This window comes from Terrapene carolina, unplaced genomic scaffold (genome assembly GCF_002925995.2).
Source record: "Terrapene carolina triunguis isolate 2854851 unplaced genomic scaffold, T_m_triunguis-2.0 Scaffold84, whole genome shotgun sequence".
In the NCBI taxonomy this organism is placed as follows: Eukaryota; Metazoa; Chordata; order Testudines; family Emydidae; genus Terrapene; species Terrapene triunguis.
The window spans coordinates 2,335,811-2,355,097 of NW_020664435.1; the positions used below are offsets into that span (position 1 = coordinate 2,335,811).

General features: G+C 41.7%; 1 protein-coding gene across 2 annotated transcripts in view; it reads right to left on the minus strand.

Annotated features, from left to right (window-relative positions):
- CNOT10 (CCR4-NOT transcription complex subunit 10) overlaps positions 1-16,945 on the minus strand; it is a 58,746-nt gene extending 41,801 nt beyond the window's left edge. For both annotated transcript variants that reach the window (XM_026649357.2, XM_026649356.2), the window contains exons 1-4: positions 16,865-16,945; positions 3,578-3,672; positions 925-1,086; positions 394-544 (exon numbers count right to left, since the gene is read on the minus strand). In XM_026649357.2, the coding sequence (XP_026505142.1) occupies positions 394-544; positions 925-1,086; positions 3,578-3,672; positions 16,865-16,886 (430 nt within the window). In that variant the 5' untranslated portion in view covers positions 16,887-16,945. The remainder of the gene's footprint in view (positions 1-393; positions 545-924; positions 1,087-3,577; positions 3,673-16,864) is intronic.
- Positions 16,946-19,287: the final 2,342 nt, after the last annotated feature.

Below are 19,287 nucleotides of genomic sequence, written 5' to 3' on the forward strand. Positions count from 1 at the left end.
ATTTGTTCATGCACATATAAGATTCTGCATGTACAATCATGGTATTTGCACGTGCATCTTCGGAAAGAAGTCAACCCCTTAACATCCATTTCATATTCAACATATTATTTTTATGTTCTACTGCTATCTTAAGACATAGCCCCCATGTTTGAATCATGCTTCTCTTGATATACACATACAGCATATTCTTTATTTCTAAATCTCAGCTACTGTGTGTGTGTATGTATCAATTGCTAAGGTAGATTATTCATATTTATATAATACACACATGTAACTTAATCAGAAGAATCAATCACCAAGAAGCTTTAGGCCAAGAAACAGTTTAACAGTCTGCAGCCATTAAACGAGAGGAGAACAAAAATAAGAAATAATTTTGCCTTCCTATCTACATACCAAAAGGTTCTATAAACTGGTAAAGCTTCTCTCCAACTGATATTGCTTCAGTGTATTGACGCAGATGATACAGAATAACCGCTTGATTGTAGTAAAGCATGCTGTTTTCAACATCGTCTAAGCCATCCATTTCTTCAACAGTTGAATGAACCTACAAAAAAAGTAATTTGTTTTATTCAGCTTTCCTATATTCACGGGGGGGGGGGGGGGGGGGGGCGTTTCCAATATTTGGAAACAATACTTAAAAGTTATAGACTGATCCATGTATGAGGATAAAGAAAATCTCACCTGCTACTCATAGGCTAATAAACTCTTATATGGTGTTAATGATAAGTATTGATATAAACAAAGCATTTACAAAAATAATTAAATTAAAAAAAGAAAATAAAACTACTTTAATAACTAAGACACTATTCTATCTAATAACTTCACAAATGATTTCCTGTTCCCTCAACCGGTAGAGGACCCAACCATGATGCAAGAGGAAGATGCTACTTGAATTCAAAAAGCTACTCACTATTCTTGCATTACCTGATTCTTCAGTTGATTAAGTGTTTGTTTCAAGTTGTCTGTTGTAGTCTGGTTACTTTTACAGAACTCTGCAACAGCTGTATTCAAAGTTATTTTGTAGTCATCTTTGTTTATTTCTTGCAAGCAGATGAGATGTTGCAGACAAGCATCATAATTCCCAGCCTGTAAGTGGGCACATATACATCAACAATAGGAAAAAATAAGGTTTAATCAACATGTTAGTAACTCAGTATAAAAGTACTCTCTTCCAGTTTACAGAATAAAGTTGTATTTCCACTCTTCACACCTATAAAGACAATTGTTTCCTGCCGAGCTGAAACACAAAACATAACTAAAGGTGTAACTAAAGATGTGCTGTAATGGGAGACTGATGAAAATTAATATGGGAAACAAGTCTAAAAATTGAGCACAAGATTCAAAGAAATTGAAAGAAATCTGTGAAAGAAGAGTTGAAATGGAAGAATCCTAAAATTATTTGAAAGGGAAGTTTCTAATTTATTCGTCCTTGTTTATATTAGCCCTATGGAATCTTGAAACTAAAACCTGTTTTCTTTACTGAATTTTCACAAACCCCTCTCCAGTCATGAGCACACATTTTGTTATTGTAGAGTTGCTTATAAAATATTAGGCTGTAACTCTGAGGGGAAAAAAACACTGAGGCATCTGAGTGGGGAACATATTAAAGTTTTAGCCTATGCAAACAAACAATGCAGGTGAAGTTTGAGGTCTACCAACTTTAATAATCCAGCTTTAAATAAACTACTTTACAACTTCTTTGAGGGCATGTGCAACAGGGTTGGTGTATTCTAGCAACTGGTCATCAAGGCCTCAGTTTCTCCTCTGACTTGCACATACCCATGTGTTTCGAGTAAGTCTCCACTTGGAATCTGGTTTATTATGACACAGCAAAACTATCTTTGGCCTTCCAAGTGCAAGCAATTGCTTTCTTAGGCAGCAGGATTTCACAATAGTCAATTGCTCTCTCCCCTGGGTAGCACAAATTTCAGCAGCACCACCTGGAGGTGGTGCTGCTGAGGTGTAGGGGAACCCAATCCCTCCTCCTCCTGTTCCAGCCTCAAGTCCTATACAGGAGTGGTAATCTTCTCTGGCCTCAAATTCCTCTCCTCTCTTCATCCAGAGACTACTTCCTATCTAACCTGTCAGGCTTGCAGGTTCCTTCCCTAGTCTGCCACCATTTGATGCACTCCAAGTCTAATACTGTTCTCTTGGGTCTCCCTGAGCTCTTCTTAGCAAGATATTACACAAGATATTACTCTTTTCCCTTCTGCTGATCCTACTACACTGAGCACCCCTGGGCTCCTCTCTCAGCATCCTCCTGTCAGGGAGCTCTGCCAGTAAGGGAAATGACAAAAACATTTGACAAGGTTACTTATGGGCAACTTAACACTAAGCAATACTGACAACTGGAAGTGCACATGTGGTTCTGTCTTCTTTTGTCACCTCCTTAGAACCTGATATGTTAAAAGTCTTCTAGGTACAGAGACATTAGATCATGAATAGATAAGCAAGGTGGACTGGGTCCATATTAGAACCAATAACAAAGGTAGCAGTAGGTCATTCAAAACTGGTTTGAATAATTTTAAATTAGCTCAAAAAATCCTTTTCCACTATCCAAAGAAGAAAAAAAGTTAAGGATACCTAAGACAAGACAATAGGATGTGGAATCACTTGAGAAATGAGAGGGTGGTAATCAAAATGCCACTAGAGCCTATATTAGGACAATTTTGTTCATTTTATATAACAATATTGTATAAGCAATATTGGCATATGATCTATAAAATGGAAAAGGAGGATGGACATCTAAAATGAGCAACACAACAAATTCAAATGATTGGGATAAACTATATATATATCAGAAGAAAACTGGTTTATGAAATTCAAGGTAGAAAAAAGTAAGTACAAAGAAAAACAAAGAAAAGGAAACATACCTCCAACAGCCATAAGCTACAGAATACAAAACATGAATGAAATATGAAGTAAGAGGTAAATATAATTAAAAAGCTTGCAGCTTGAGTCTTTACATTACTAAATATACAAACAAAAGCTTCCAGGAAGTATAGGAAGAGGTATTGAACACAAGTTATCAAATTACCGTGTGTAAGTCCTTTATGTGGACATTAAAATGTTGTGTAGTGTTCAGGTCACTTTACTACAAAAGTATATTCAGCAGGACAGCCAAAATGATAAAGGAACTTCACTTTTTAAAAATATTTTGAAGTCCACAGATTGCTAGCTAAAATTATGGAAACTTTTCTTCAGTGAGTGCACACAGAGTTGACAGAACTGTCACAAAATAGCTGTATGCTTATTTTACCCAATTCTCACCAATCACATAGCATTGATAGTGACTGAGCGCTGGGAACCAAGAGAAAGATTTGGTTATGTTTCTGGTTGCCCTACATTCAAGAGCCCTAAACATAGAGTCTTCTCACATTATATCAGATATCGTAGATTAATCAAAGTGGACATGTCACTATATTATAATGAAGTCTGCTACTAATTTAGACTGAATTTATGTTGTTGATACATTTACTATTACTCTAAAAAAAAGGGAACAAATTGGTTACCAGGTGATAGTTTAAATAATCAAATAAGTTCAACAGAAAGTTTTAAAGTTTAAGCCTTTTCTTACATTAAAAGCTTGTAATGCACTACTTGACAGCTCCTTTTCCTGATCAGTAATCCCAGAGGAAGTAACTGTTCCTTCATGTTTCTCAGTTCCCTGATCTGCAAAATAAACAGAAGAGTAGAGAATATGTTAGTTATCATATTTGCAACTAAGGTTAATAAACATAACTCCACTTCTTCCATTACAGATTCCATGCCTTTCCCTCAAGATCTTCTTACTCATACCCAAAGCACCTTAAGCAATGATAGCAACACTGTAAAAAGCTAAATTCAACTCTGAACTGATAGTACAATAACTTGGGAATGAAAATTTCACCCCTGAAAGCTAGTATTCCTCTGCTGAAAATGGGAACAATAACCTTCCCTTGCTAAGTTACTTATAATGTATAGACATCACATCACGACTGATTCATTTTTGCAGTGTATCTTAGGGCTGGTCCACACTAACCCCCCAGTTCGAACTAAGATACGCAACTTCAGCTACGTGAATAACGTAGCTGAAGTCGAAGTACCTTAGTTCCAACTACAAAGTACTTACCACGGGTCCCCATGTGGCAGGCAGGCTCCCCCGTCGACTCCGCGTACTCCTCTCACGGAGCAGGAGTACCGGCGTCGACGGCGAGCACTTCTGGGATCGATTTATCGTGTCTAGACAAGACGCGATAAATCGATCCCAGAAGATCGATTGCTTACCATCGAACCCGGAGGTAAGTATAGACGTACCCTTAAACTGAGTAACTAAGAGTTGTAAACTCATACATAAAAGGATGCATTTTAGATTTCACTCTTAAAAGTACGGGATTTTTATATTCACAGAAAATAGCTGGCAAAAACCATTACTAGGATATTACTGAAATAAGTTTATCTAGCAGCATTATATTAAAAAGATGCACGCTGCATAGAAACCACATATATAGTCCTGAAACCCACAAAATGATATGAACCACTATGTTTTTTCACCCTTGAAGATAAGTGTTTCCTATTTCTCATGTTTTGCTGTTTCAGTTTTACACTAATTTTTTTGTTGTCATTTTATTGTGCACGGGGAGCTGTATAAATCTACTGTTTTCTTCCTCTCACTAGACACTAAAATATTAATCTATATTATCCTTAGTTATCTAACCTTATGCTTTTATCTGTAAATTACACAGTACCATCTATCACAGTGGTCACCAACCCATCCATCGCGATAGACTGGTCGATCCTGGAGCCTCTGCCAGTCAATCGGGATCTCCGGGCCACTAAAAGTCCGGCGGCGCAGCAGGGGTCTGGCAGGCTGCCTGCCTTTCCCGGCCCCACGCCACTCCCAGAAGCGGTTGGCTGCTGGCAAGTCTCTGTGACCCCTGGGGGGGGGGGGGAGATGGAGAGGCGGGTCCACATGCTGCCCCCACCCCCAGCAGTCCCTACAGCTCCCATTGGCCGGGAACTGGACAATGGGAGCTGCAGGGGCAGCAATTGTGGGCACAGGCAGCATACGTAGACCCGCTGCCCCCCTCCCACCCACAGAGATGTGCCAGCAGCCAGCCACTTTCGGGAGTGGTGTGGGGCTAAGCCCCGCTACACTGCCGACCAGGAGCCGCCTGTGGTACGTGCCTCCCAGCCGGAGCCTGCACCTCGCACCCCGTCCTGCACCCCAACCCCCTTCCCCAGCCTGGAGCTCCCTCCTGCACCCAAACTCCCTCCCAGAGCCCATACCCCTCACTCCTGCACCCCAACCCCCTGCCCCAGGCTCAGCCAATGCACACCCCACAGCTGAGCATGTTACACTGATTTGTGACAATCCCTGAAGGACTCTGGATCTATAAACCACTAATGACACTAATAAAAAGTAAAACTCATGAAATGTCCAGTGGATTCTATGAGATTAGGTGCAGTATGACCATATGACCCCTGCACCCAAATTCCCTCCCAAAGCTTGCACCCCAACCCCGCTCACTCCTGCACCCCAACCCCCAGTCCTAGGCTTAGCCCGAAGCCCCATCCCACACTGTGAACCCCCTCCCATACTCCAACCTCCTGCCCCAGCCTGGTGAAAGTGAGTGAGGGTGGGGGAGAGCGAGCGATGGAGAGAGGAGTGAGTGGGGTGGGGCCTCAGGGAAGTGGCGGGGTAGATCCGGGGTTGATTCTAAATTCAAAAAGTGATCTTGTGCGTGAAAAGGTTGGAGACCACTGATCTATCATGTCATCATTGCCATATCTTACGCATCTGCCATTGCCCATTCCCATATAATGAGAAAAATGAATAGGCAACAGCAGCTATGGACATCTACACTTCAGAAGTCTCGTTAATGAAAATTTTACATTAGGCAATGAAGTGACACTTGGTAAGCCACTTATTGGTTAAGCTTGAAGACAGAAAGATAGCAACACATCTCCTTTCGTACCTGGAAATAAGTTATAATGCACACCGATTCAGGCAAAAAAAAAAGTGCCTTCAAATTTGTAATATTCCATATTTACATTAACAATTAACACAAAAAAAATTACACTAATCTAATGTCAAGATTTTCAAAGCACAAGAACCCCAGCTCCTGAAAGGTACTGAGTGACCTTAATTCACATTGACTTCAACTGGAGTTGGGATCACTCAGCACTTTGCAGGTGGTGCTCAGCAGTTACTAGAACACATAAGGATTGCTACAGAACTCTACTGTGTTCTACCTATGAGGTAGGAGGGTCCCACAGCCCAGCCTCCAACCCGAGCCCAAAAGTCTACACTGCAATTAAACAGCCCCACAACCCAAGCACTGCCAGCCAGAGTCAGCTGGCATGGGCCAGCCGTGGATTTTTAATTGCACCGTAGATGTACCCTTAATGGTTCTGATTCCTCCTTTAGATCTCGTGGTTGGGCACTGTGGGCAGGGAACTATCCAATGCTGTGGCCCTCCACAACACTAGGGAATAAAAGTTGCCCCAGAGTATTTATGTTACAAATTACTATCTGCTATACATGTGCAGTATAACCATTAACTAGTTTGGAACACATTAAGAGATACCTATTTGCAACTGTGCAAATATTCATCTTTCATTATTAACAGTTCAAAATAGTTAATTATTTCCCCCTCCCTCAAACTCAATGCAAAATTTGAAACCAATATATTTAGTTAAATGAGTAGAGTACATACAAAATAGTCAAATACAAAGTTCCTTTCACCCCCCCTCCGCTGCTTAACTCCGAAATAGATTTAGCCAAATATTCAAAAATAAAAAGTTAACCATTGAGCTGAGACCAACTGTTAGAAGTTATAGCCCAGAAAATTCCTCGGTTAAGTGAAACTGGTGTGAGGGGGGAGGGAGGAGTGAATTATTAAACTCATATCTCCTAAAAGCTGAAGCAAGTAAATCCATTTCATTCATGCCTGACTATCAGTACACTACATCACAATTTTTGGAAGTCTTCACAATCCATTACTAACTTCGAGCACTCGGCAGCTGGCCATCCAGTGATCTACCATACACCATCTATCCATTCCCTCGCTAGTCATCCCCTACTATGATGACTCTCCACCATTCCTTCTATAATAATTTTCTCAAAGTTATTTCTATCTCTAATGTGACCAAAGTACATAAATCCATGTCTGTTAATTTCCAACATGAGGGTCCACTTCTCTCCAATAATATTTCTAACACAGGCATTTGTCCTTTTTTCCATCCAGGAGATACATAAGAGCCTTCATCCGCACCCGATGATTCACAGCTATAAATTGCTATGGAAAAAATTAGGATTTTTACGAGTCGCACCTTCGTACGTTTCAACATACCATGTTTTTTCCATACTTCCTTAAGGGAGTCCATAGCTGAGAGAACTATGCATAGTCTTCTTCTGATTTCTTTAGAACAGCCACCTTGGTTGAAAAACTATTACACAGGTGACAGAGTGGTTGAGTAGAATTCCAACATATAAACCACCCAAATCTGGGGCTTTTTATTGTTAGTTCTCATTTTAGACCCAGAAGTAGGTATCTAACAAATCCTTTAGCTGGCCCTACAATTTATTTAATAAATTGGGGGAAGGGTGAGGCTTTAAATAACATCTGTACCCACTCTCACAAAATGGAAGCTGCAGACAAATCTTGTCATACACCATGTCAATTAAAACACACTTACAGAAATTAAATCCTCTCCTAAAGAAGTTGTTAGTTAATAGAGTAATTCTCTATGAAGTAGTTGTCATTACAAATTGATACATTTAACTACTTCTGTTGGAAAGAGGACCAACTTTATAGGCACAAAGGCACCTCAGAGATTGGCTCTTTTGTGGAACATTCTGGTAAGTATGAATGTAGCATATCATCCTTTTTCCAATTCTCCAATAAATTATTCCACTCATAACTGGGTAGCCTTGCAGTTTATGTGATATACCACCAACACTGATAAGTGACAGGAACTTTCTGATACCTATGTTGACCAAAAAAATGGCTATTGGTTTTTTACTTGCTAGCTAGACAGCTATTTAAGTTTTATCTCAAAAGGCTTTCAGTATCATCCAAAATTTACCTGCTAGTACAGAACTGAAGAAGCAGACAACTCTTTAAGCTTCACTTTTTGCAATTTATTTTCCACAGAAGCATTCTGGGAACCTGATCCATTTCTCCTAGTTTTATTGTTTCAGCTCTTTTCTGGAGGAAGTAATATTTTTCTTTTTCAAAGTAATAACAAAAGCACTACTAAAGACTTAGCTCTTAGACATTTGCCATGTACAGAATACAAGGGGTTCTTAAATGCAGCTGTTAGCATTTCTAAGCAACACCGAGTTTCCTCTGGAATGATGTTAGAGGTTGGATTCCAAAACAAGCTGAGGACTTGGCAGCCCTGGTGTCAGCTTCTCCCTTCCTTTCCATTGCTGACAAGTCAAACTCCAGCCATATTCTTTGATGGGGCTGATGGTACAACTACCCATTCACCTTGGTTTTTATTAAATTTCTGCGTCTCGTTCAAGTCCAAACTATTTGTAATCTCCACTGCTGACGATAGTTTATCGGAATGAGTTTGCATCCACTGCCACATCTCTTCTTTGCTCTGCCACAAGAAGTCACCATTGCCCACAGAAATAGTAGAAGACCTCTTATCCCAAACTTGCCCACTCTGTTGACATAGTCCAGCAGCTGTGGCTCATCCTCTGAAGCCAATGGAGCCCAACTCTCCAAAACCTTCATACTCCGAGAGTTAACAGACTCCCTCTCCAACAAAACCAAAGTTATTTCTGTGTATGAAGCAAGTAGAAGAGGTCCTAATCCAGAATCTTTACAAGATTACTAAAACTGGTCATAATTGGTCCCATGCTGCAGGAGACCCTAAATCCTATAGCAAGGCACAGAAAGCCACCATTCCCCGCAAAGGTTCACCTGATTTAGTGAAAGAGTCAGTTAACAGTAAATTGAGAAGTGTTAAATTGAAAATACAGAACCTCAGAATGTTGATAACTCAAATCTGATTGGTGGATCCATCATGTAAGAGTTCTCTGCAATGCACATTGTCTGCAGTAATTGAGGCTTCCTTAATGTCCCAGAACAAGGGACTGATTGCACCATCATGAAAAAAAACAGCTTATAGCATCAGGACACCATTTCACAGCATGAAAATATTGGATTATCTGCATTTCCATGGAACCAGGGTTCACATATCCGATGCATTCATTTTTCTAATACCTGAACTGAAAAGACTGCTGCAGATAATGACTCTTAATAACAGTTGCTAAGCAGGATAAGCATTCCCACACTGATTATAGCATCACCTCAAGCAACACAGTAGTTAAGGCTGTCCCAGTTTCTATTACAAAATCCTGTTTTATTAATTTATTTGCAGTAGAGTTGGGCACATGTGAGACTCAGTCCAAAAGTAGTGTTTATTCTTCAATTACAGGAAAAACTGGTCAAGCAATTGTTAAACTAGTTATCCCAGAAAAGCATCAGTTTCCCAGTTGCTTTAAATACTTCCTACGGAAGGCTGGATCACGGATAAACACTGCTCTACAACCAAAATGCTTCTGAAATAAATGCAGTCAAACTTTACTAATTCTGGGTCACTGAGAACGAAAATGATGCTTAAAATTGTTGATTGGCTCTAGTTTTCAAGATATGCTATTGGGTCAGTATATACGACCCTTGACTTGGGAATGTGGAGGATGGATAAGTGAGTTATAAAGGGAAGGGATCTCAATTTAAACCAGAAATGACTAAAATACATCTTTGACTGGATCTATGAATAAATCTATGACTGGGTTTGGACAGTACTTGCTTTTTAGGCAAAACAATGAATGATGCAATCTGAAGCTGGTATTGCGTCATACATGATATGAATTGCATCATGTTATTCCTAGAAGTCATGGATGATGCAATCTTTACGAAGCTTACATCACTCTGCTGAACAAATTGCCCTATATCAGCTCTAGAAATCAGACAGTGTCGTGCTCTCTTATTTGTCAGTGTTTGATTTTGCAAAGGGACACATTTCTGTTTAGCCAAAGTGAGCAGAGATGCCTCGTACTTGTGTGAACAGTGCAGATAACTTCTGCTATGTTTGTGGTGAAGTGACTTTTGCATCACAAAAGCGCAGTATAACCACTATGGTTAAGAAAGCCTATCACCTTTCTTTTGGCTGCAAAATTGGAGATCAGGACAAGAGGTGGGCCCCACACATATGCTGCAACACTTGTGCAACAAATCTTCGCCAGTGGTTGAACAGGAAAAGGAAATCTATGCCTTTTGCAGTGCCAATGGTTTGGAGAGAGCCAACAGATCATACCAGCAATTGTTACTTCTGCATGATGCCTCCAGTTGGGAAAGGTGTGTCAAAGAAGAAAAAGTGGACTGTGCATTATCCAAACATTCCATCAGCTATACGCCCAGTACCCCACGGAGAAGGACTGCCGGTTCCTGATGCACCAGAATCATTCTCACTTGAGTCAGACGAGGAAGAGGAAGAGGATGAAACTTCTGGTCCTGAACCATCCATGTTACAGGGCCCACATTTTCTCCCATCCTCCTCCTCCGAACCACACCTCATAACACAAGGTGAACTGAATGACCTTGTCAGGGATTTGGAACTACCCAAGAGTAAGGCAGAGCTGTTGGGCTCCAGACTACAGCAGTGGAATCTCCTGGCAGGTGACGTTAGGGTTTCCATGTTCCGTGACCGTCAAAAGGATCTTGTCCCATTCTTCTTCATGGAAGGTGATCTTGTAGCCTGCAACAACATCGATGGTGTGATGGCAGCCCTCAACATCGTTCACGATCCAGATGAGTGGAGACTGTTCATTGATTCATCGAAGACGAGTCTTAAAGCTGTTTTACTGCATAATGGCAGTGTTTTGCCATCAATTCCAGTTGGTCATGCAGTCCATATGAAGGAAACCTATGACAACATGTAATAACTTTTGAGGTGCATAAACTATGACCAACATCAGTGGCAGCTTTGTGGCGATTTGAAGGTTGTTGCTCTCTTGCTTGGTCTGCAGACTGGATACACAAAGTACTGCTGTTTTCTCTGCGAATGGGATAGTCGTGCAAGAGGTTCCCACTACATCAAGAAAGATTGGCCACTCCGACAGTCATTGGAGCCTGGGAGGAAAAGTGTTCAGCATCCACCACTTGTTGAATCAAGGAAGATTTTGTTACCACCCGTACACATCAAGCTGGGTCTGATGAAGAACTCTGTCAAGGCCATTGATAAAACACAAGCAGCTTTCAAGTACCTCTGTGGAAAATTTCCAAGGTTAAGTGAAGCTATGATAAAGGAAGGTGTCTTTGTTGGTCCTCAGATTCGTGAACTTCTTCGAGATGATGCATTTGACCATGCACTGCGTGGCAAGGAAAAGATGGCATGGAAAGCCTTCCAGTTAGTGGCAATAAATTTTCTTGGAAACAACAAGGCAGACAACTACAGGTTGTCGGTGGAAAACCTCCTCAAGGCATACAAAAGCCTTGGTTGAAACATGTCACTAAAGATACATTTTTTGCACTCTCATCTAGATTTTTTCCACCGAACTGCAGAGCAGTGAGCAACGAGCACGGCGAGCAATTTCACCAGGACATTGCAACAATGGAGAAACGTTATCAGGGCAAATGGAGCCCGTCAATGCTTGCAGACTATTGCTGGACAGTGACAAGAGATGCTCCATTTAATGAATACAAGAGACAAGCCAAGAAGCGCCGAGTAGACACTGAATAGGACTAAACTATGTACAGAATAGTTTTTTGCCTTTTGTTTCATAATAAATTTTATTTATATAACCCTTTTGCTGATTTTTAAAGTGTTACATAAACAGGACAGGTGAAATATTATCATGTAAAGCAACCATAAACACATGAAAAGACCTAGGTTTACAATTTATGATTAAAACTCTACTATCTACACAATATACATAGACATAAAATGTAAAAACTTAAATATCTTAGAAACAGTAGCCAATCAGTTGTTTTAATTGTCATATTTGAATTCAGCACATCAAAATACATAATAGCACATTTTATCTCTGAAGCAGACGACTTCTCAAAAATTGTAGACCAGTGTAATCTACCAGTAAATTTCTGTACAGTTTGTCTTCACTACTAAAGCTAGTTAGGATACTCAAATAAAAGTTGAAATCGTAGCATATTTTAAGGGACAAGCCTCTGTAATCACGAAATAGTAACATTATAGAAAAAGAGCAACTTGATGACCTGCATAGTACAAAACACTAAAGGCTTGTCTATACAGCATGGCAAAATGTGTCAGAGGAGTGTTATTTGTAAAGCACACTAACATGTTGCAATCTAACTGCCCCATGTAGATCCAACTGGAGTGTTCTAGCAGGTATATAGTTCGTGTTAACGTAGTCCTGTTTGAAGCAGGATCCACAAAGAGCAGTTACAGCACAATATGTTAGAATGGTTTACAAACCACACCACTCTTGTGGCTTTGACAGCGCATGTAGACAAGCCCTAAACAAGAAGTTTATTGAAGCCTGCGCAAGATTCCTACTGGGAAGAGCTTTATCTTTGAAACAAATTATGTAAAACATGGAATTTTATTTACTTGTTTTGTTTTAAAACGTTGTACATACTCTCTGTTGCTTTTTATATATTCTCTAATGTTTTCTTAATGTTCTTGAATTCTGGCTCTTCCTTATCCCCTTTGCCCTTCTTACCTTTCTCTATCAAGCACGTTCTAAATCAGGTTACGAGTTCAGGATACTCCCTGACATACCCTGCCACCATCCACTCCTTTGTAAACATGGCTTTGTTGCCTCAGCTTTTCTCAACTGTCTAGGTATCACACAAAGAGAAAGACAATCTAATGTAGGATTGACCCAAGACATTTCAGGTACTTGCCACACACAATGGAGGAAACACTAATATACAATACTGCTACTTGGACATCCAGAGATCTAAAGACACTGAAGACATGAATTTGAGTAATAAACAGCATGCATACTCTCCCTCATACAAGGAAACTGATAGCATCATCACTGATTTTTCTGTTTCCCTTATTCTACAAACATCACTTCTATGTTATCTGAGTTAAGTCTCAGACAGTAAATTCTGCAAGCCCCAGCTGTGGCCAGATACTGGATTTGTGATAACTGCATAGTTCAAATCCAATGAGATGGAGACAGAGCTGAATGTCATCTGCCTACTTACTCTACCAAAGCACACCATGCCTCATATGCACATTGAACACAAGAGTAGATACAAAAGACCCTTGTGGAAGCCCATGAGTGTGCCATTTAGGTAGATGAACAATTGTGTATTACTACTCTCTAGCACCTCCCAAAGAAAAAATAAGGAAGACTCTTAGCAGAGATGGGTTTGGATAGTGTGGAATAAACTATGACAGATGCTAACATATTTGCTTTAGAAGAAAAACAAAAAAACCCACACTGTCTAAGCATAACGTATAACCTTGAAGATCCTTCCAGTACCTAAGTAGAAAAGCAAGAATCTCGGACTTGCAGCCTTCAATGAAAGTTCAAACTAATCTATTCAGTGCACTGTTCTAATAAATCGCGTAAGTACTACTCACAATGCATAACTTCTCTGTTGTATTTTTAAAAATGAATATCTTAGTTAAAATTGGTATATGAATTCTGTGTGTGGGCATCTTGATAAAAAAAGACTTAGGACTTTAGCAGAATGGAAGCTTAATGTCAAAGACTGTATGACAATTCCAACAGCATTTTAATTCTAAGTGAAGTTATTGTTCATATCTACAGCTGCTTGGAAAACAGGTTTATCCCCCTGTGGAAAATATCAACAAAAACATTTTTCATTTTTGTCTAAGTAGTCTGTGGAAATTTTTGACTTTTTAATGAAACATCAAAAACCTAAAAGATTCAGTTCAAATTGACATTGCAATGTCTCATACTTTGGAGCTGCAGTTTGTGTACCTTATGTTCCCATTTTCATCTATGGGCTGGGCTCCATTTCCTATGATGCACCACTTTCTCCACTCCGGGTGAGGGGAGAGGGTATGTTACAAGAGTCTCCGGCCATGGTGCATCATAGGAGATGTAGTCCAGACAGTGAACACAGTCCCTAGAGGAGAATGGGAACATAAGGCACCTGAACTATAACTCCCATGAGGCACTACAGTGCTATTTTGAATAAATTTAATTTAGTCAAAACCCCAAATTTCTTTTGAAAAACTGTATCAAGAAAATGTTTTCAACAGCCCTATTCATAACTCACCCCGTTGTGGACAAATATTGCACAGTACATGACAGTATGTGTGCTAGGATAATATGATGGATAACTAATTTGTATTTGATCAATTTGATAAAGCAGCATTTTCCTTTCTAGGAAACTCAATTAAGGCAAAAATAAGTCCCTCACTTTAAAAGTTTTTCTTGCAAGTCTTAAGTTCTCCTGTTATTTAAGAAGAGTGTACATCCTTATAAAGATGCACAACACAACTAGGTGCACATGCACAAGACAATTTGGTACACATCTATCACCTCCCACCCACAAGATTTTATTTTGTTTTATGTTAGAATGCACACATGCAGTGGAATTCCTCTCTGGACCAATGCAGTGAGAGAGGCAACTTGCCCTCCCATCCTCAGAGGCTCCTGATGGCCAATTCAGCACTGAATACAGGCCAAGGCAGTACTCAGGACTGTTTTAACTTGTGCTCTTGCTGCTCAGGGTCTAATGGACCATTGCAGCACAGAGTCACCAGGGCATAAGAACACCTTGGCCATTTCCCCCCTCCACACTGCCTGAACCCCATCCTGCTGGGCCGAAGGGACCACAAAGCTAGTTGGACTTTGTGGACCATGGGTATTATTTAGGGGGCCTGCCCAGTACAGCAGCAACAATCAGGCCTTAATTTTTTGGTGGGGAGGGGCAGAGCCAGAGCCTGTGGAGGTTGATTTACTCACTGCAGGGTAGAAATTCATTTTACTAGTACTACTTCATGCAGCATTTTTTTTTTTTTTTTTTTTTAAAGTGTGGGATGAGGATGGTCCTTGGTCTCCCATCCAAACTGTGACCAGGACTGAGCCTGCTTAATTTCAGAGGCCAAGTCCACTATCAGAGGCCATACTAAACTTTCACAAAGCAATAAATTTTTAGCGTCTTCCAACTCCGCACTCCCTAATTTAGGGAACTAAAATCAGACGTTCAACATTTTTCAGGATTTTTGGTTTTTTAGTAAACATTTATTGAAATGCTTCATAAAACTCTGAGTTAACGGTTCTCTGCATTCCATGGAACCAGCCTGGGGAATTCAGTTCTGTAGGAGATTACTGCATCAAAAACTGGAGACAGATTTTTAAGCAGAGGGCAGTGATTCTCAATCAGGGGTACACATATCCCTGGGGGAATGCAGAGGTCTTCCGGGGTCAACTCATCTAGATATTTGCCTAGGTTTACTAGAGGCTACATAAAAAGCACTAGCGAAGTCAGTGCAAACTAAAGTTTCATACAATGACTTGTTTATTCTGCTCTATATACTACACACTGAAATGTAAGTACAATATTTACATTCCAATCAATTTATTTCATAATGATATGGTAAAAATGAGAAAGTAAGCAATTTTTCAGTAATAGAGTGCTGTGACACAGTTGTATTTTGATGTCTGATTTTGAAAGCAAGTAGTTTTTAAGTGAGGAGACACCTGGGGTACACAAGACAAAGCAGACTCCTGAAAGGGGTACAGTAGTCTGGAAAGGTCGAGAGACATTGCAATAGAACATAAGAAAGGCCGTACCGGGTCAGACCAAAGGTCCATATAGCCCAGTATCCTGTCTACCGACAGTGGCCAATGCCAGGTGCCCCAGAGGGAGTGAACTTAACAGGCAATGATCAAGCGATCTCTCTCCTGCCATTCACCTCCATCCTCTGACAGACAGAGGCTAAGGACACCATTCCTTACCCATCCTGGCTAATAGCCATTAATGGACTTAACCTCCATGAATTTATCCAGTTCTCTTTTAAACTCTGTTATAGTCCTAGCCTTCACAACCTCCTCAGGTAAGGAGTTCCACAAGTTGACTGTGCGCTGCGTGAAGAAGAACTTCCTTTTATTTGTTTTAATAGCATATGAGCAGCAACACCAGTAGTCAGGCAAGTGAAGATGGCAGGGTGATCAAATCCCATTCTTCCAAGCATGGGGTATGGGTGCCTGGTGCAGGGCTCAGAGCGAGCACCTTGCGGGAGAACCTGTCCGCAGGGCGGGATGCAGCATGCTTCTTGCAGCATCTCATCCCGGGCGCGGCCCGAGGCAGGACATCCGCTAGACGGGCACTGGGTCCCACCCAATCACCCCAACCCCAGTACCAGGCCCCCACCGCTCAGGCAGCGGGGCCTCCCCGAGGCTGGGCACCAGGCAACCCCTGAGGGAGCCAGGCAACGGCAGAGCCCCCCAGCGGCCAGAGCCCAGGCGCCCCCTGCCCCAGCGTAGGAGCCAACACGTAGCGTGACCCCAACAGCCGTCCCACCCGCGACGGACCTCCCTCGTGGAACCAGGAAGCCGGGGCGGGGACTGAGGGGGCATCACCCAGCCGCCTACAAGGGCGCAGCAGGAGGCGCCGAGGCCGGGAACGCGCGTCACGCACCCAAGCTCCGCCCGCGACTGAGGGGGCAGCAGCCCAGCAAGGAGACGGGGCTGCCCGCCCTACTTCGCCCCGCACCGGGGGAAGGACACAACACTACCCGCCTACTCCCCGTGGCGAAGCAAGCGGCTGTTGCTTATATCCCTCCGCTAGGACGGGGCAGAGGCCCACAGCGAGGCTTTGAAGGGATCCCTGCGCGGGGAGGAGTGAGTCCCCGAACACAGGGCCGGGGTCAGCGGGGCGCTTTTCCTACTCACCGCCCGCCTTGTCCGCCGCCATGGTCGCTCCCCTCACGCGAGAACCTGTGCCTAGGCGGCGGGTGAACACCGCCCCTTCGGGGAGGCTAGCCCGCTGGCCCCGCCCCTTCCGCTCGAGGCCCCGCCCCCCGGCGTCCCAAGGAGCCTCGGTCCGCCCGCCTCTGCGCCTGAGCTGCAGGCCCGACAAGCCCCGTGTTGCGGCCCGTCTCCCCGCAAAACCCAATTCATCCCAGTGAACCTTAATTTCTACCCCCCGAGCCAGCCATTCATCGACACTTTAAAATGTCTGGCGCCGGTGCCTGATCTCATCCCAGCAGGCTGATGCTGAAATAGGAAACAAGGTCCCACCCTCTCCGTGGCCATGGAAACGCCATTGGTCCGCGGAATCAAGGAACGATTTTCCTTCCTGGCTTGATGTTTTGATTCTTTTTGGTTCCACTCCTCTAGTTACAGTCACCCAGTACTGAACTTCAGTGTCATGGGAAGAACTGTATTTACTTGCTAGACTCCAATCTGAGAGCCTGTTGGTGCTTGGATGAGTTATCCTAAAACATTTCCTAGACTGCTTTATCTTATATGGATTATATGACTATGTATTGATAAGGAGCTCATCACCATAGTACTTAAAGTACAAAAGGTGGCATTGTGTATGAGTCTTAAATTCCTTTCAAAATTGGTGGTTGAGTCCCATATTAATCCTGCCAGGATTCTTCCTACTCCTGGCCTCATCCCTGTGAATTTCACACAATGAATTTAAAAGTGTCCGTGGGATTCTCTGTGCTGGAGAAAAGAGCCTTTAGAGATAGCATCCAGCTTCTTTGAACACTTATTTTTATATCTTTGTAGTGATGTTTTATTTTTAAGACATAAGATTTAGACACTGCAGCATCCAAAGTACTACAAGTATTACTAAGATGCATACATATTTAATAATGATCTGGATATAACAAATATGCTATTTTCAGTATTCACCTATGCCAATAACATCTTCAGGCCTAAATCCTCAACTGATATACATTGGCATAGCTCTGTGGAAGTCCGTGGAGCCCCTGAGGGCATACCTTTAGATAATTACCACTTTTAGTGTGGCAGTCTTCCTCCTTTGTTTAATTCTATAAGCTTTATATATGTAATAATGGCTTTTTCTTAACACCGGATTGCTTTTGGGACCAATGCTTTAAGACTGTTTCCATACTTTACTCACCTGCTAACTTAAGTACACTCTTCTGTATTAGTCTGTACTATTTCTTCAGATTTGGTTCTCCAAAAATTTTGATAAATTTCATTCCTGTTTAATATTGTTGGCTTTTTTTATATATATATTTGCTGCAGTAAGTGTGGGTATAGCTTAATTCCATTTGTTATACCATCAGTATTACTGACTTTGTTACCAGCTGGTCACATTTGTTGTTAAGAGGAACCAGATTGTCTTGGAACATATATCTGTTGCCCCCTCTTGCAGTAAGGTTAAGACTTGAGGGTGAAATCCTATTCCCTAAGGCAAAACTCATTGCCTTGACTAGGGCCTGGGAGTCTCGTTCTGTTAGGCCTCTTGATATTTTTTTCCCCAATCACACTATCAGCGATCTTGGAAAAAATATTTCTGTGAAGTTGTGGACTTAATATTAGACATTTTGAGGGTGGCAGGAATTCTTGTAATTTTGTTATTTGAGTTTTAAGTGTAAGTTAATATATTTTGTAAAAGTAATGTTTGCTGATATTTCATGTTTTCTTGGATTTCTCACTTAACTCCACCCCATACCTCTTCTTTTGACACGTGCATGGGGTGGGGTTATCTTGCGATTCTTACTCATGAGTATCCCTTAAGTTCTGCACCTTGAAATCAGTGCAGTTGTGTGTGTGAAGGTTGTGTGATCAGCCCCTTGGCCAAGTCTACATTAGCTATGTCAGCAAATATTCCTAGTGTAGACACAGCTCAAACTAGCAGAAAAGTGTTTGCCTGTATAGCTTATACTGGTTCAGTAAGTGAAATAAGCTACTCTAGCAAAAGCACTTTTACACTAGTATAACTGTCTACACTAGGGCTTTTGCAGTTATAAAAGTGTTCCAAAAAAATAACCGCGATACTCCTCAGGGGTACCTATGCTTGTCTGGCATCTTACCACCACCTGCCCTCAATGTTAGGCAGCCTTGTCTGTGACCCCTGGTGGCCACATCTGTTAGGAGTCAGGGCTTGCAGCAAAACCAGTCTCTGGTCAGTCTAATGAGCACAGCTAGCATATAAAAGACTGTCTGGCTACACCACCTGAGTAGTGGGAAGAATCAGCAGATCAGCTCTTAAGCCCAGCAGCAGCAGTAGTTTGCCAGCTGCTCAAAGCATTTGCCAACGATAATAAGGTGATAAGTAACATCATGGATTTGTCAAGAACAAATCGTGTCAAACCAACCTGATAGCTTTCTTT